The 12,540-nt window shown below is 44.9% G+C and overlaps 1 protein-coding gene across 1 annotated transcript in view; it reads left to right on the plus strand.

The window, feature by feature from the left end:
- Window positions 1-451: 451 nt before the first annotated feature.
- Window positions 452-12,540, plus strand: part of NRG1 (neuregulin 1) — a gene marked incomplete at both ends in the record, with an annotated part of 174,649 nt that continues 162,560 nt past the window's right edge. Inside the window, one exon of the mRNA XM_082075415.1 lies at window positions 452-779. Within this exon, the coding sequence (XP_081931541.1) occupies window positions 566-779 (214 nt within the window). The remainder of the gene's footprint in view (window positions 780-12,540) is intronic.

A 12,540-nucleotide genomic window follows, 5' to 3' on the forward strand; every position in this document is an offset into this window, starting at 1 on the left:
CACCTAGAAGAGTCACCGCGGCCGCCTCTCTCTTTCTCTCACCCCCCACCCGCGCTGGGGCCACCCGCGGCGCCCGGGAGAGGCCTCTCGCCGTTCCCCCGCGGCGTGCCCGCAGGTCGTCAGCGCCGGAGCCACCCCAGTTCGCGGCAAGCCGTGGGCTTTGCCGATCGGCGGGGCGACACCAGGCTACAACACCCTCCCCGTCCTGCTCTGCCTTGCCCCGCCCCGCTTCGTCGGGCCCGTGGTGCCTGTACCCTCCCCGGGGCTGGGGCCGGGGCCGGGGACGCCGCACGCTCTGGGGCCGTGCAGGCTCCTCCCGAGAGCAAGCGTGCGGTGCCCGGGGCGGGCATTAGTAAGGCGTGTGCCTAGGGGGTGTGTACGTGGGCTGGAATTTGTTATTATCGTTAGGAAAGAAAGAGGGGAAAAAAAAAAAAAAAAAGGTGGAGGAGGAGGGAGGGGGTGAAGGAAACGAGAAGAAAAAAAAAAAAAAAGGCCGGGAGAGGAGTTGCCAAAAACTTCTAAAGAACTCGCTGCTCCTAGTCCCAGGCGGCGGCGGGCAAGAGCGATGCTGGAGCCTCGGGTGCTCCGGGAGCCGACAGCGGCAGCGGCGGCCGAGGGGACGGCCGCAGGGATGGTGACGGCGGGGAGCGCGGTGCCAGCCGCAGCCGGGATAGCCGAAAAGAAAAGAGACGGCAACGGCAGGAAGGGGAGGAAAGGCAAAGGGCCTGGCAAGAAGCCCGCTCCGCCGGAGGAGGGTGAGGCGCGGCGGTCCTCCACAGGTAAGCCCGTCGGCAGGTGCGAGGGTCGCCCTGCGCGGAGTCACCGCGCTCCTCCCGCACCCGCGGGGCCGCACGCACCGGGCGCATCCTCGCCGCCCGCCCCCGCCCGCCCGGCCCGGCGGGGCTGTGCGCCCCGCGGCGGCCGCCGCTCGGAGCGGCGGAGGCGGCGGCGCTGACAGGAGCCCCTTGGCCGTGCGACCGCGGGCCGGTCTGCCACTCTCCCTCCCACCGGCCCCGAAACCCCGAACGTCTCTCGGCCAGCTGTTGCCTTTTTTTTTTTGTTCCTCTTCATTTTTTGAGGGCGTGTTACAAAACACGTTTTCTGCTCCTTCTTTTCCCCAGAAATCACTTCGCTGAGTTGGACAGATAGCAAACTTTGGTGTGGGGTATTTTGTCTAAACTTGCAGCTATTTACTCAGGGATGATCAGAAAGGACTTTTCATTTGCTTAGCAGCACATGCTCTTTTTCTTACGCCTCCCCGGTATTAAGCACAGAGATTTGTCCTAGTGATACTCTTGTCCTTGGTAGGTGTCCACAGAGGCAGGACTCTGTCAGTCAGCTCAAAGGTAGGGTTGCAGCTGAGCATGCCGCCCCACTCATCACACTTACTTATTTCTATCAGCCAAATGCCCCAGTCAAGATCAAGACTCCTGGTGCTGTACAAATACATATGAGCACACAATACTTTTCCTAGAGAGCTCCTGTTACGTCACCTAGTTAGTCAGAAAGCCTAGCGGTACATACAGATAGATGTTCTTAGCTTTTTGCAACAGCAGTGTGTAACTGGAGTTATTGGTTAGTTTATATATTTCTTTGTATTGTTTATTGTTTGTGGGAAATTATTTTAAAAGAAGAATATGAAAGGCAGTCAGCTGCCTAATTTGTGCTTTTTTGTTGTTGTTGTTGGGATTTTTTTCCTTCTAAACAGCCAAATAAGCAGAAAAGCTGAAAGGATAAAACTTTCTAAACATACCTATGATAATTTTACTGAGTGCATCATGGCCAACATGATGCTGCTGGAGACTTTAATCATCAACCCTCAGGGAGGATTTGTGTGATTCAGCAGCAGCAGCAGGTATCCCTTTGGGCTAATTATCTTTACAAACTAGCACTGCCCAACGTGTCATTTTCTTCTCTATGTGTCTTGGAGATACAGCTCACCCAGCTTCTTCTCAACAGTTTATTTAAATGAGTTTCAGGTACAGCCGGGGAAGTTTCCCTTGTTCTGCCAAGCTAGAGAGAAACTCTGATTCTGCCCTTCTTTATCTCACTGAGCTTTTATAGTGCTGCTTGCTGCTACACTATGCAAGCATTGTGACCATATCCTGCTAAAACTAACTGCCTGTTGGAACATTAAAACCTCTGGCAAACTTACCCATGACAGCTGTGGTGTTTGAAGCATTTGGGGATTTTTTGTTTGTTTTTGTGGTTGACATAGAAAACAGAAGGTGGGAGGATTTGTGACAGCAAAGCTCTGTCAAGGACAAACTCGTTTTCTGACTGTATACCTCAGACTCCTGAAGCATTCTGTCCCATTCTTGTAGGATAGCTTTCTTTTTCCTGCTCTGTGGACAGTTTTACATCTCCAGTGGAGTTGGGTTGGTGCACTAGAGGAGCTTGAACAGTCTCAGGAAGCTGGAGCCAGCTCTGCAAAGTGCGCAAGAGACTACACATGCCTTGGGATAGGTACTTGTACCAGTGCTGAGGGAGCAGAAAATGAAGCTGTGAACCAGAGGTGGCATTTTTTGAGTAATCTAGGCAGAGATTTTGGGGAAGACAGTCTTCTTTCTGTAGCGGAGGGAGCCAGCATAACAGTCTGGAGGATTCACACAAGCATATATCACCTAAAGTTTAGACATCCATGTATATTTAATTCCCACTTGTGGTGCTGTGGTCTGATCATGTCTGCCATGGTGAGAGTTTTATCTGAAAATCTGAAAGGTGGCAAGTGTAGACTGAAATTCACCAAGGCAGAGTTCAGATCATGCCTAACTCATAAGGCTTTGCTAAGACTCCAGAGGGCTCATGTCCCTACTACCTGAAGATGTGTCAGTGTTTGAACCAGAAGAAGTCAATTTTTCTGGCAAGTGCTTACCTCGGTTCTCAAAAGTGCCAGTAGGTTTTTGTCTGTGTGAAAGAGTATCTCCTTCATCCATACCTAACATTACCAGTCAAAAGGCTTCTGTGTGGGCAAGAACCGATCATTCTTCTATCTTATTTAATTAAAATCCTGCTGCTTCCAAATGAGTGTATGTAGCAGGGTAATTCACATATGTAGCTAATCCATGTAGTGTTTGCAGGTATGGTATCTAATAGGAGAATGAAATACATTATCAGTGTACACCTGACTCACAATCAAACAATGTCATATTGGCGATGTTACATTTACAAATTTTATCTAAACTTTTACTAAAGTATATTTTCTGTTTTGGGGGGTTCTTAGGGTAAGACCTGATATTTTAGAAGAGCAAGTGCAGAAGCGTTTGTTAATGTAAATTGTAGCACGAGAACAGTTTTACATATCATGAAATGGGCTTCTTTTCTGTCTCTTCAAGCATATTAGAGCTTAAATTAATGACTGGGCTATACGTGTTGATTAACAGTACTTCCTAGGGATGATATAAAGGCCTTCTGACTTTTGTGGGACCATGATTTCTCCTTTTCACTAGTAGTCATACATTCTTAAATTGAATTATGTCAGGAATTGAGATCTTCTCTGCTGTGTTCTTCTCTGTGAGCAGTTTGCATCTGCTCATGGTCTTCCTTCTACACGAAAGAGAGAGGCTTGTAGCTACTCATCAGTTTTAAGATCTGCACACTAGTCCTGAAGTCATTTATGGATCTTGAGGTTTTTGTTTAGCGCTAGTTTTTTTCTGATCATAGCTTCTCTTTGTTTAGTTTGCTTTTGGCTTTCAAAGCCTGTCACATATCCCTTCTGTCTTGGGTCTGGAAGCACTGCCTTATTGGTAACTTGTCACCAGATTGAGAATTTAGAAAAAAAGTGTGTGAGAAAATGTTTCTTTGCTATTTTCTGTCATAGCTTATCTGGGAACTCTGGAACTATGGTTGGTGAAGAAAGTTAGAGAGTTATTGGAAAAACCCTGAGCAGGTTTGGCCTCCTCAGCTGCACAGTGGTAATACTGACAAAACAAAAACAAACAAACCACCAAACCAAAACAAAACCCACAAAAATACAACAAAATAAACAAACAAACAAAAAACCCCACACCACAAAATAACAATCGAACAAACTTCATGTTTTCCATTGCCCAGGTGAAATCTGGGCTCCATTACAAAAGTTTGGGGAGGTCCACATTGCTATGGTTTCTTTGTTACTAAAATTATGTAACAAATGTATTTTTCTTACAATGAAAATGAATATTTTCTTATGTAAGAAAATATTCCCTCCTCACTTCAAGTGGTCTTGAACAAATTGATTCTGTCTGGTTTCTGTCAAGTCCAGAGTGATTGTATCTTCCTTCAGCAGGGCACTCTGGCCTGTGATAAATACAGGAGGTGGAAAACTGAGGAAAGAATATTATGAATGGACAGAAGCTTACAGCTTTTCTCCGAGTGATTTCACTGAACTGCTGTGCCAACTGAGCGTGCAGACAGCCTCAACATATCTGCCAGAACTTCCTAGGGCATTGCCCATGCACTGAAAACACTTCCACCCTGGGAAGAGAAACCTAATGCAGTTAAGCTGAGGTTGTGAAAGCAAGGTCTCCAGACTTTTCCTCACAGACGCACTGCTCCTGACCCAGGGTACTGCTATAGCAGGAGCAGGGAGGCTGCGACTGGGCCCACTGTGTCAGCTCTTGAACTTTCTGTGAGCCCAGTGTTAGTGTTGGATGTTCTAAGGTGATGCTAGAGAAGTGAGAGAAAGGAATGAGCCCAGTAATATCCTTCAGTGAAAGAGCTGTGTTTTGGTGTATAAGGTAGTGCATGAGCACACAGCTGCCCAGCCCCTTTGTCAAGTGTTTCTAGACATCTTGGGGAATGTGTGTTTTCAGGTGTTTTCTGCTTAGTAGAGAAGATGAGGGAGAGGCTGCTGGGCTTGAAAAACATGAGAAGGCACGAAGTATTTCTGAGAAAAACACCTTGATGTGTACAAAGACTGACTGTGCTATCAGAGAAGTGAACTCTGTGGCTATGGGTTATGTCAGCCATTCTCTAGTTCCACAGCAATGGTAGGAGGAGAAGGCTCTGCAAGAATCTGGTGCAGGAGGACAAAGTTGGTGGGGGAAGAGAGAAGAGCAACAAAGGTGGGTCTCACTCATTATTTCAGAGAGGTGGCCTCAGCGGCATTGTTCTGAATGCATCTGCATTTACAGAGCCCAGAGGAGGGAGGCTGCAGTCATCGACATAGAAAATAAGTACCTCCTGGTGGGGAATTCAATTTAGACTTAGATAAAATGACAAAATAAATAGCACAAAATTCAGATGAGATGAGTGTGACTGATCATCACCTTTGACTGCATTCTGGTAGCAGGCTTGGTTGATGGAGAAAGAAATGGTTTTCATCATTTTAAAGACCAAGTTGCAGGTCAAGGCTTGGTTGGGAGGATTTGAGCTCAGTCTGAGGCTTGCTATGTTTAAATTGATAATATTCATGAAGAGAGGTCAGAAGGCAGGTCAGTATTTTAACATTAATTGAAGACAAGAGCCTTGGAGATGGAAAGAGAGATGTGATTTCTGGTAAAACTTCTTCAATTCTAGAGGAAAACCATTGCTTAGAAGGAGTGAAAAGTTCTGGTGTTTCCAGGCCAAAATATTTATGTACCGTTGTCATGCCTGTACATTTTTCTGAGAGGAAAGCCTCTCCACCTGTGTGCAATACCTGAATGCTCCAAACATTCCGCACAATCTTCAGAGCAATTTTGAGAATGAATCCTTTAAAAAGCATGTGACTGCGTTTACGTTTTGTGAATAAATGAGATTAGTCATGATTCAACCTTTTTTGACTTAATACTGCAAGTACTACTTGACTGTAGCCAAGGGAATGCAAATAAAATTGTGAGAACATACCAGTACAGTTGACCAGTAAACACTGCATGTGTATTGGAAGATATTCCCCCTGTGAAATAAACCCAGAAACTGTTCTGAACTTTGTGCAAATATTGATAGCTGGGGAAGGCTGAACTAAGTTTTTATCTTGGGTATAGAAATGCCGAGATCTGCTAAGTTATGCAAGGATTTTAAAACATTGATCCCTGGCAAAGCTTGTAAACTGACACTCAAATCTGAGTTTGTCTATTTGCAACTGTGAGCTCTTGGATTTCTGGAAAGGTACTAACTAGAAGAGAGAAGAAAAAAACAGTGGAGTGATTTTTCAAAAGACTTCAGCGCTTACTATAAGGGGCAGCTCACTTTTCATTTCATCTACTGAATCAAAGTCACTGGGTTTTCAAGAAAACTTTTTGAGTGCTCGGTTCATGAATGAGTAGCCACAAAAATCACAGAGGAGCTACTGAGCATCTTTGACAACAGATTAGGCACCTAAGTGACATTTTGTTATTTTGAAAGTAAGGCAAGATAAGTGCTGGGCTATGGAAAACTTTCTTCCAAGCATCTTCCCTTCTCCCACCTCCCCCTTTTAATCTATCTGTAAGCATCTGGTTGTCCTTTGAGGCAGTTACTTATAACCAAGAGCAAAACAATGAATAACAATCATGTTGCAGGTTGTCAGAAGCTCTGGAAATGCTATGAATTCTTACCAAATCAGTGTTTTGTTAACATTCCAAAAGTAACAAGAGTGAATGTGCCTTTAACAGTACTGATAGTTTATCATGTTCCGTTATGATACAAGAAAATAAACTGAGTGTCAATATTTTGTGTGAGTCATTCTAGCTGTACAAAGAACTGCTTGAATATGCTTGAGGTGTTTCAGTTAACCCTCAGTTGCTCCCTCAAATACCCAGAGTCCTGACGTCGGCGGGGGAAGGGGAGAGGTCTTGTTCCAATCCGAGAAAATTTACTGTGAAAGGCTTGCATTTGAAGAGTTACAGTGTCAGTGTCAGGGCGACGGGTGGTGAGCAGCAGAGACACGACTAAGAAGAAACATGTCAGGACTGTAGTGCGTGCATGTGATACTCACGGAGGCGTCTGTGAAAGTCCTGCTTTAAAAATAATGAAAATAATAACAAAAGGAGACAATTTCCTTGGTAATCTAAGGGGAAAAGAGGAAAGGCTGGGGGTGGGGGGGTGCCGCTGGCGCTGCCGGCGGCGGCCGCGAGAGGGTGCGGCGGGAGCGCGCAGCTGCCCGCGGCCCCGCAGCAGGTACGGGAGACGGAGCTCCGGACCCCGCACATTTCCCTCCTTGGGCCCTGGCGAGGGCGGGGGGGTGGCAATTGCCCGTTGACCCAGAGCTGCAGAGCTTTGGGCTGAGCCGTGTGGGAGACATGATGATGTTTTTTAGCCCTTTGGCTCTGTGGGTACTGCAGCAGTAACACAGCATGATGCAAGGGGGGCAACTTGAAAAGCAGTTTCCTGAAAATGAAGGCGGGAGGCAGGGGGCAGCTGTTGTGCTGAAGGTCAGTGGGTGTGCAGGGAAACTGACAGAGAAGCTGTGAGGGAGGCTTAGGTCTTGATAAACATTGTGCTCTGCTCTCCTGTAATAGGAGTATGAAATCGTCCAGTGTGAAGTCATAGGGATGTTCATGAGCATGTTTTTCTCCTCTTTTCCTTCCTTCTTTCCTTTCTTGCTTCCCCCACCTGCTCTGTCATTCTCTTTCTTCTCCACTTCCTTCCTCCTTCCTTTCCTTTCTTCACCTCCCTCACTTCCCCTTTTCCATCCATCCGTCCTGCTGTCCTTCTTTTATGCCTCTCTCTGTCCTTTTTTTCCTCCATCCTTCTCTTCCTCCCTTTCTTCTTTTCTCCATCCTTGCATCTTTCTCTCCCTGTCTCCCTTCTTCCTTTTACTCCTTTTACTCCTTTTTTTCTTTTCCTCTTTTGCATCTGTCTATCCTTCCCCTTGTCCTTCTCATCTGCTCTATTTCTGTTAATGGAGAAAAAGCAATAAAAGGAAAGAAAAGCAAGTTATTTCGTACAGGACAGATAGGGATCTTTCATGTAAGCCCCTGTCTGGAGTAACTGCTAGTGTTCTATTTGTGCACAGAATACTACTTGGCTCTGGTGTCATTTTTGTTTGTTTGTTTGCTTTTGTTTGTTTTGGTTTGGTTTTGTGGGGGTCTTTTTGTTTGGTTTGGTTTTGGTTTGGTTTTGGTTTTTTTTTTGCATTTCTGGTTGTGTAATTTTCTGTGGGAGCATTAGATTTGGGGAGAAACCAACCATGTTATGTAGTTTGTTCACTGTAGGTCATTTATCTCCTGCCAGCTCTGACAAGGAGTCCACAGGCTTCACAGGTCAGGGAGGAAGAGACATGTTAATCCAATTACGACAGTTCACTTGGAAGCCTTTCCTCATTCCCTATGTGCATCTCTTTCTCGGGTTTTATAAGTTGATGGTCCTTCTACCTCTGTAAACCGGGGGAATCCAGGTCAGGCAGTCCGGGCGTGGCGTTCAGACTTGGACTCAGGCTGAGCCTTGCTCCATGCCTTTCTCCTGCATTAACAGCTTTCATTTCACCCCTGAGTCAACCATATGCCATGTCCTATGGCTAATGGTTAATCCCTTTGAAGACAGTTACGGGAGCATGAATGCACACATGAGATGACTTAACAGAGTCCCTTGTAACGTTCAGTTGCAGAGGTCATTGATAGAGGTTGTTTGCACTGCCATTACTGCCAGAAAAGTTAAATTTTAAATCCAATATTGGGAAGCTCTGTGTTTGTGTGTTTGTGAATGTGATATTTTAGCAGGGTTGTTGGCTTCTACAGTGACAGAATTTTCAGTTTTCCTTTGGGGAAGTCCATGAGACTTAGACAAAAAAGGGGCTGTTCTTTCAATGATACATTGCACCTGTATATGAAACAGCTCTGAAAACTGCTCTGAGTTATTGTGTTATATTTGGAACAAGTGCCAGTAAATGAAATGGGGCCTGTAATTCTGTGAATACATTTTTGCATGTAGCCTTGAATTGTGCCAAACGAACCAGTTTTGTTTGTATCATCATAGTCCTTTCATGTCTAGCTGAAATCTGTATCATTCAAATTGCCCACTGTGAAATAAACTTATCCTGAGAGCCATCTCATAATGCCTAGGAGCCTATAGTCTAGGCATGTCCAAGGTCACACCAGATCAGCATCTGATCCCAGCACAGAAACCAGGTCTCCAGACTAACCTCTTTATTCAAACCACCCTTTTTCCTGGTACATGGCCATTCTAGAGGTATCAATATGATATAGGTAACACAAGCCTGTCCCTTGCCCTGTTTTTTGGTGTGCAAAAAGATTCCTTTCCCTCTGTGAAAATGGGTTTCCTGGAGGGCACTGTGCATTGTTACTGTCTATTGCAGAGGGGACAGAAAGATGGAAGGTCTTTTTAGGTAGCATGCACATTACTGTCCCACTGGTCCTTTTCAGCCAGCTCTGTTGCAGGAACCATTTTTGCAGGCAGGATATGGGGATTAAGTGCATCAGGGAAGATGTCAACTGTGCCTCTGTGCCAGACCTGAATGTTCAGGGAGTGTCACTGGCAAGATGTGAGAGACTCTCAGAGAGAAGGTGGTATTCGAAAAAATTCTCCAGCAGGCTGATTCCAATGGCAGTATGTCCCACTGCAAGAAGAGAAGCTTCCCATGCAGACCTTTCCCTCTTCAGTGGCAAGAATATGACCTGTAAAAACTGATGTCCCAGGGTATCCGATGCCTCCTTCTTGTTTCTGCCCTCTGCTGTACTTCTGCAGTGGACCATACCAGCTTTACAGCAGTGTCCTGATTATCTCAAGAGAAGTTACTTTTAGAGAAGTTAGCTAAGCTTTTTAAAAGTGAACCTGAAAACATGAAAGCAGCTAGCTGGACCTGTTCTTGGAAAGGGTGGACTGCAAATGCAGAGCTGTAAAGCACATTGTAAAGAGTGTATTCTCTGTGGGAGCTCTGGAGGATGAACGGAGTGGCTGGTGCACTGGTCTGGTTAGTTATAAGGCACTGATCTTAAAAGTGAAGGTAATTATGCAGAGGAAGGACTTGCCTGGGTGTGTGAAGGATTTCAGCCACTCTCAGTATCAGAGGCAATGATTTGTGTCTTTTTTGAAAGATATGTTATATTTCAACCAAAAGCTATGGGATGAATGCAGAGGGCTTTTCTGTGTGTCAGGCTTCTCTTGTGACCTGAGCAAGTTATTGCCAGACTTAACATTGTAGATTCCAGCAGTCCTAGCCTCATCTTTTTTTCCAGTTGATACATTTTTATTTAAATGTGATTTTTTCCTAAGCACGTTGTGCATGGAATATGAGAAGGTGCTGCAAAGATGCAAAAGGCTAAGTACAAATGCCGGATGACAAAGTAGGGAGAAGGAACTGATTGTCAATGAAAGTGATACTGAGCTTGAGCACAGGTTTTCCTGGCTGTGTGAAGTGCCAACAAAGTCAGAAATTGGAAAAGTATTTCAGAGCAATAATCCAGGGAGAAGGAGATTTTAAAATACGGTCAGAGAGGAGGATTTAAAATAGATAACTATCTTTTTAACTCAGGCCCACTCCTATATTACTTGGCATTGCTAAGCCTTGATTATTTCTCCTATCCATGAGTGGGGTGTATCTCACCCTATTTTGCCCCTACTTTTATAGTGAGGACCACCTGAGTGAAAAGCTTCTTTGTAGGGTTAGGACCCATCTTATCACAGAATGGCCAGCACTCATCCTTGCTACAGGGTGTCTCTTGAAGTTCATGTCAGTTCCACAAATGCCAGAATCCACTGGTCTCAACTTCTGGTGTCCTTGCTCCCAATCCCAAGAATGTGGTCTGCCCTCATCCTTTCACCTGCTCACACGTGACTGGTAGAAGCTGTTAGCAATAACCAGGCTGCTCCCACTTTCCAGGCAGGGTGCATAAGGGAAACAAGTTCTTTGGCTGCAGTGTGAGCTGTACATAACAGCAGGATGAAGGCAGAGCTTGTTGTTAAGGGGATGTAATCTTCACTGCTGTTAGCAAGAAAAAAGCAAGGGAGGAAATATAGTTTCTAAAAGAAATAATCCCTGTTGAGAGAGCAGTAGCTTCATCTAAGCATTTTATTTTAAAGGTATGTAAATAATTGCACAGGTGCTGCCAATGATGTTGCTTCCTCTTGAGGAGAGGTGCTGAAGAGAGATACCTAGGGCACTGAAAATAGCTGAGGATGGTTCAGTCCCAGGGTGTATTTTTAAATGCTTCTCATGGTTCACTTTAGACTTTCATTGCTTTCACTTAAATTGACTTTGTATGTAGGTGCCATCAAAGCTAAAGTAAGCTGCCATGTCTAGATAGCTCTTCTAATGTCCAGGGTCCGTAGTTTGAGTCTTCAGTGGCTGTTTCCCTTTGTGTCCCAAAAGGCCAGACTCTGCTTTTGTGATGAGCTGTGCTGAGTCCTGGCTGCTGCAGTGAACTTGCCCAGAGGTGGCAAGCAATGGCAATGGCAAGAGAGAAACAGCATGTCAATGAGATGAAATTGCAGGAGGACATGTGAAAAGCCTTCCTTTTGTGAGCTTTTCAAATACTTGCATAAACAAAAAGTGTTTGGGAGCCTTGTCTTCTGTCATACAGTGTATGGGCTCTGCATACTTATCTGAGATGCTTAGATGTGGGGATGCCAAACCATGCATTTTCACCAGACTCTCTCCAGCACAAAAGACTACTCAGTGCTTTGGCAAGAAGGCTGCTCATGCTCTGCAATTGACATCATGAAATGAGGTAACCCTTGCTTGCCCTGATCTATACCATGACTTAATTTGAAGTCCCACTTTTCTTCCTACAGTGTCAGGCATTTTAGACACTTTGTGCTGTCCAGGGTCAGCAGAAGAAGAACCTTTAGGAAGCCCACTGTCAATGTTTCCATCTATTTCTGAGCTGCAAAAAACAAAGCCTACTTTAGAGGGCCCCTATACTGTGTGCATAAGTGTCAAAGAATGGACTGCGATGCTAACTTGCTTCAGTGTAGGCAGTTTTCCCTAAATGTGTCCCAGGAACCTGCGGGCACAGGACAGGGAAGAATAAATGTTTCTCCATGTTATTTTGAGCCAAATTCCTGGAGGAAGAAATGCTTTCATCACAGACTTGGGGAAAAAAAAAAAAAAAAGGCGTGTCACTATGTCTGTGTATCTCCCTGTCCTGTGCACAGTTAGGCCCTGAAAGGAACCTGATCTTCAACCTTACTTACGAGCAAGATGGCCTGGCAGGAATGTGTGAAACTCCTTGAATATCACTGGGACTATTTACAGACTTAAACTTGAGCACTTGCCTAAGCACTCTGGTAAATGGAACTAGCTGGGACTGTGCAAGGTGAAGATATGCCTACTGTTAGGTTCCCTCTTATTTCAGACTACTATGTATCCATATATTTTAAATTGTGAGCAGGCTATCTTCGGTCCCTTTATCGAGTCCCAAAACTGACAATGCACTTAATGACACTGTAAGTTATTTAAACTGAGAATAACAAATTAACTTCTGTCCTGCAAAAACAGTATTGAGAAAATTTAAATGATGCACTGTATCATGACTGCTGGCCTAGAGATGTCTAGAGAGAGAAAGATAATTAAATTAAATATCTTATGTTTGCTGCTGAGTTTAATATTTAACTCAGCTGACCTATGAAATCAGGTGCTTGTACATCTGCAAGTGTTTTGGCATCTTTTTCATCTTATCCTCTTTACATCAGCAAAGTGAT

The sequence above is a fragment of the Streptopelia decaocto genome (assembly GCF_964273445.1).
Source record: "Streptopelia decaocto genome assembly, chromosome: Z".
In the NCBI taxonomy this organism is placed as follows: Eukaryota; Metazoa; Chordata; class Aves; order Columbiformes; family Columbidae; genus Streptopelia; species Streptopelia decaocto.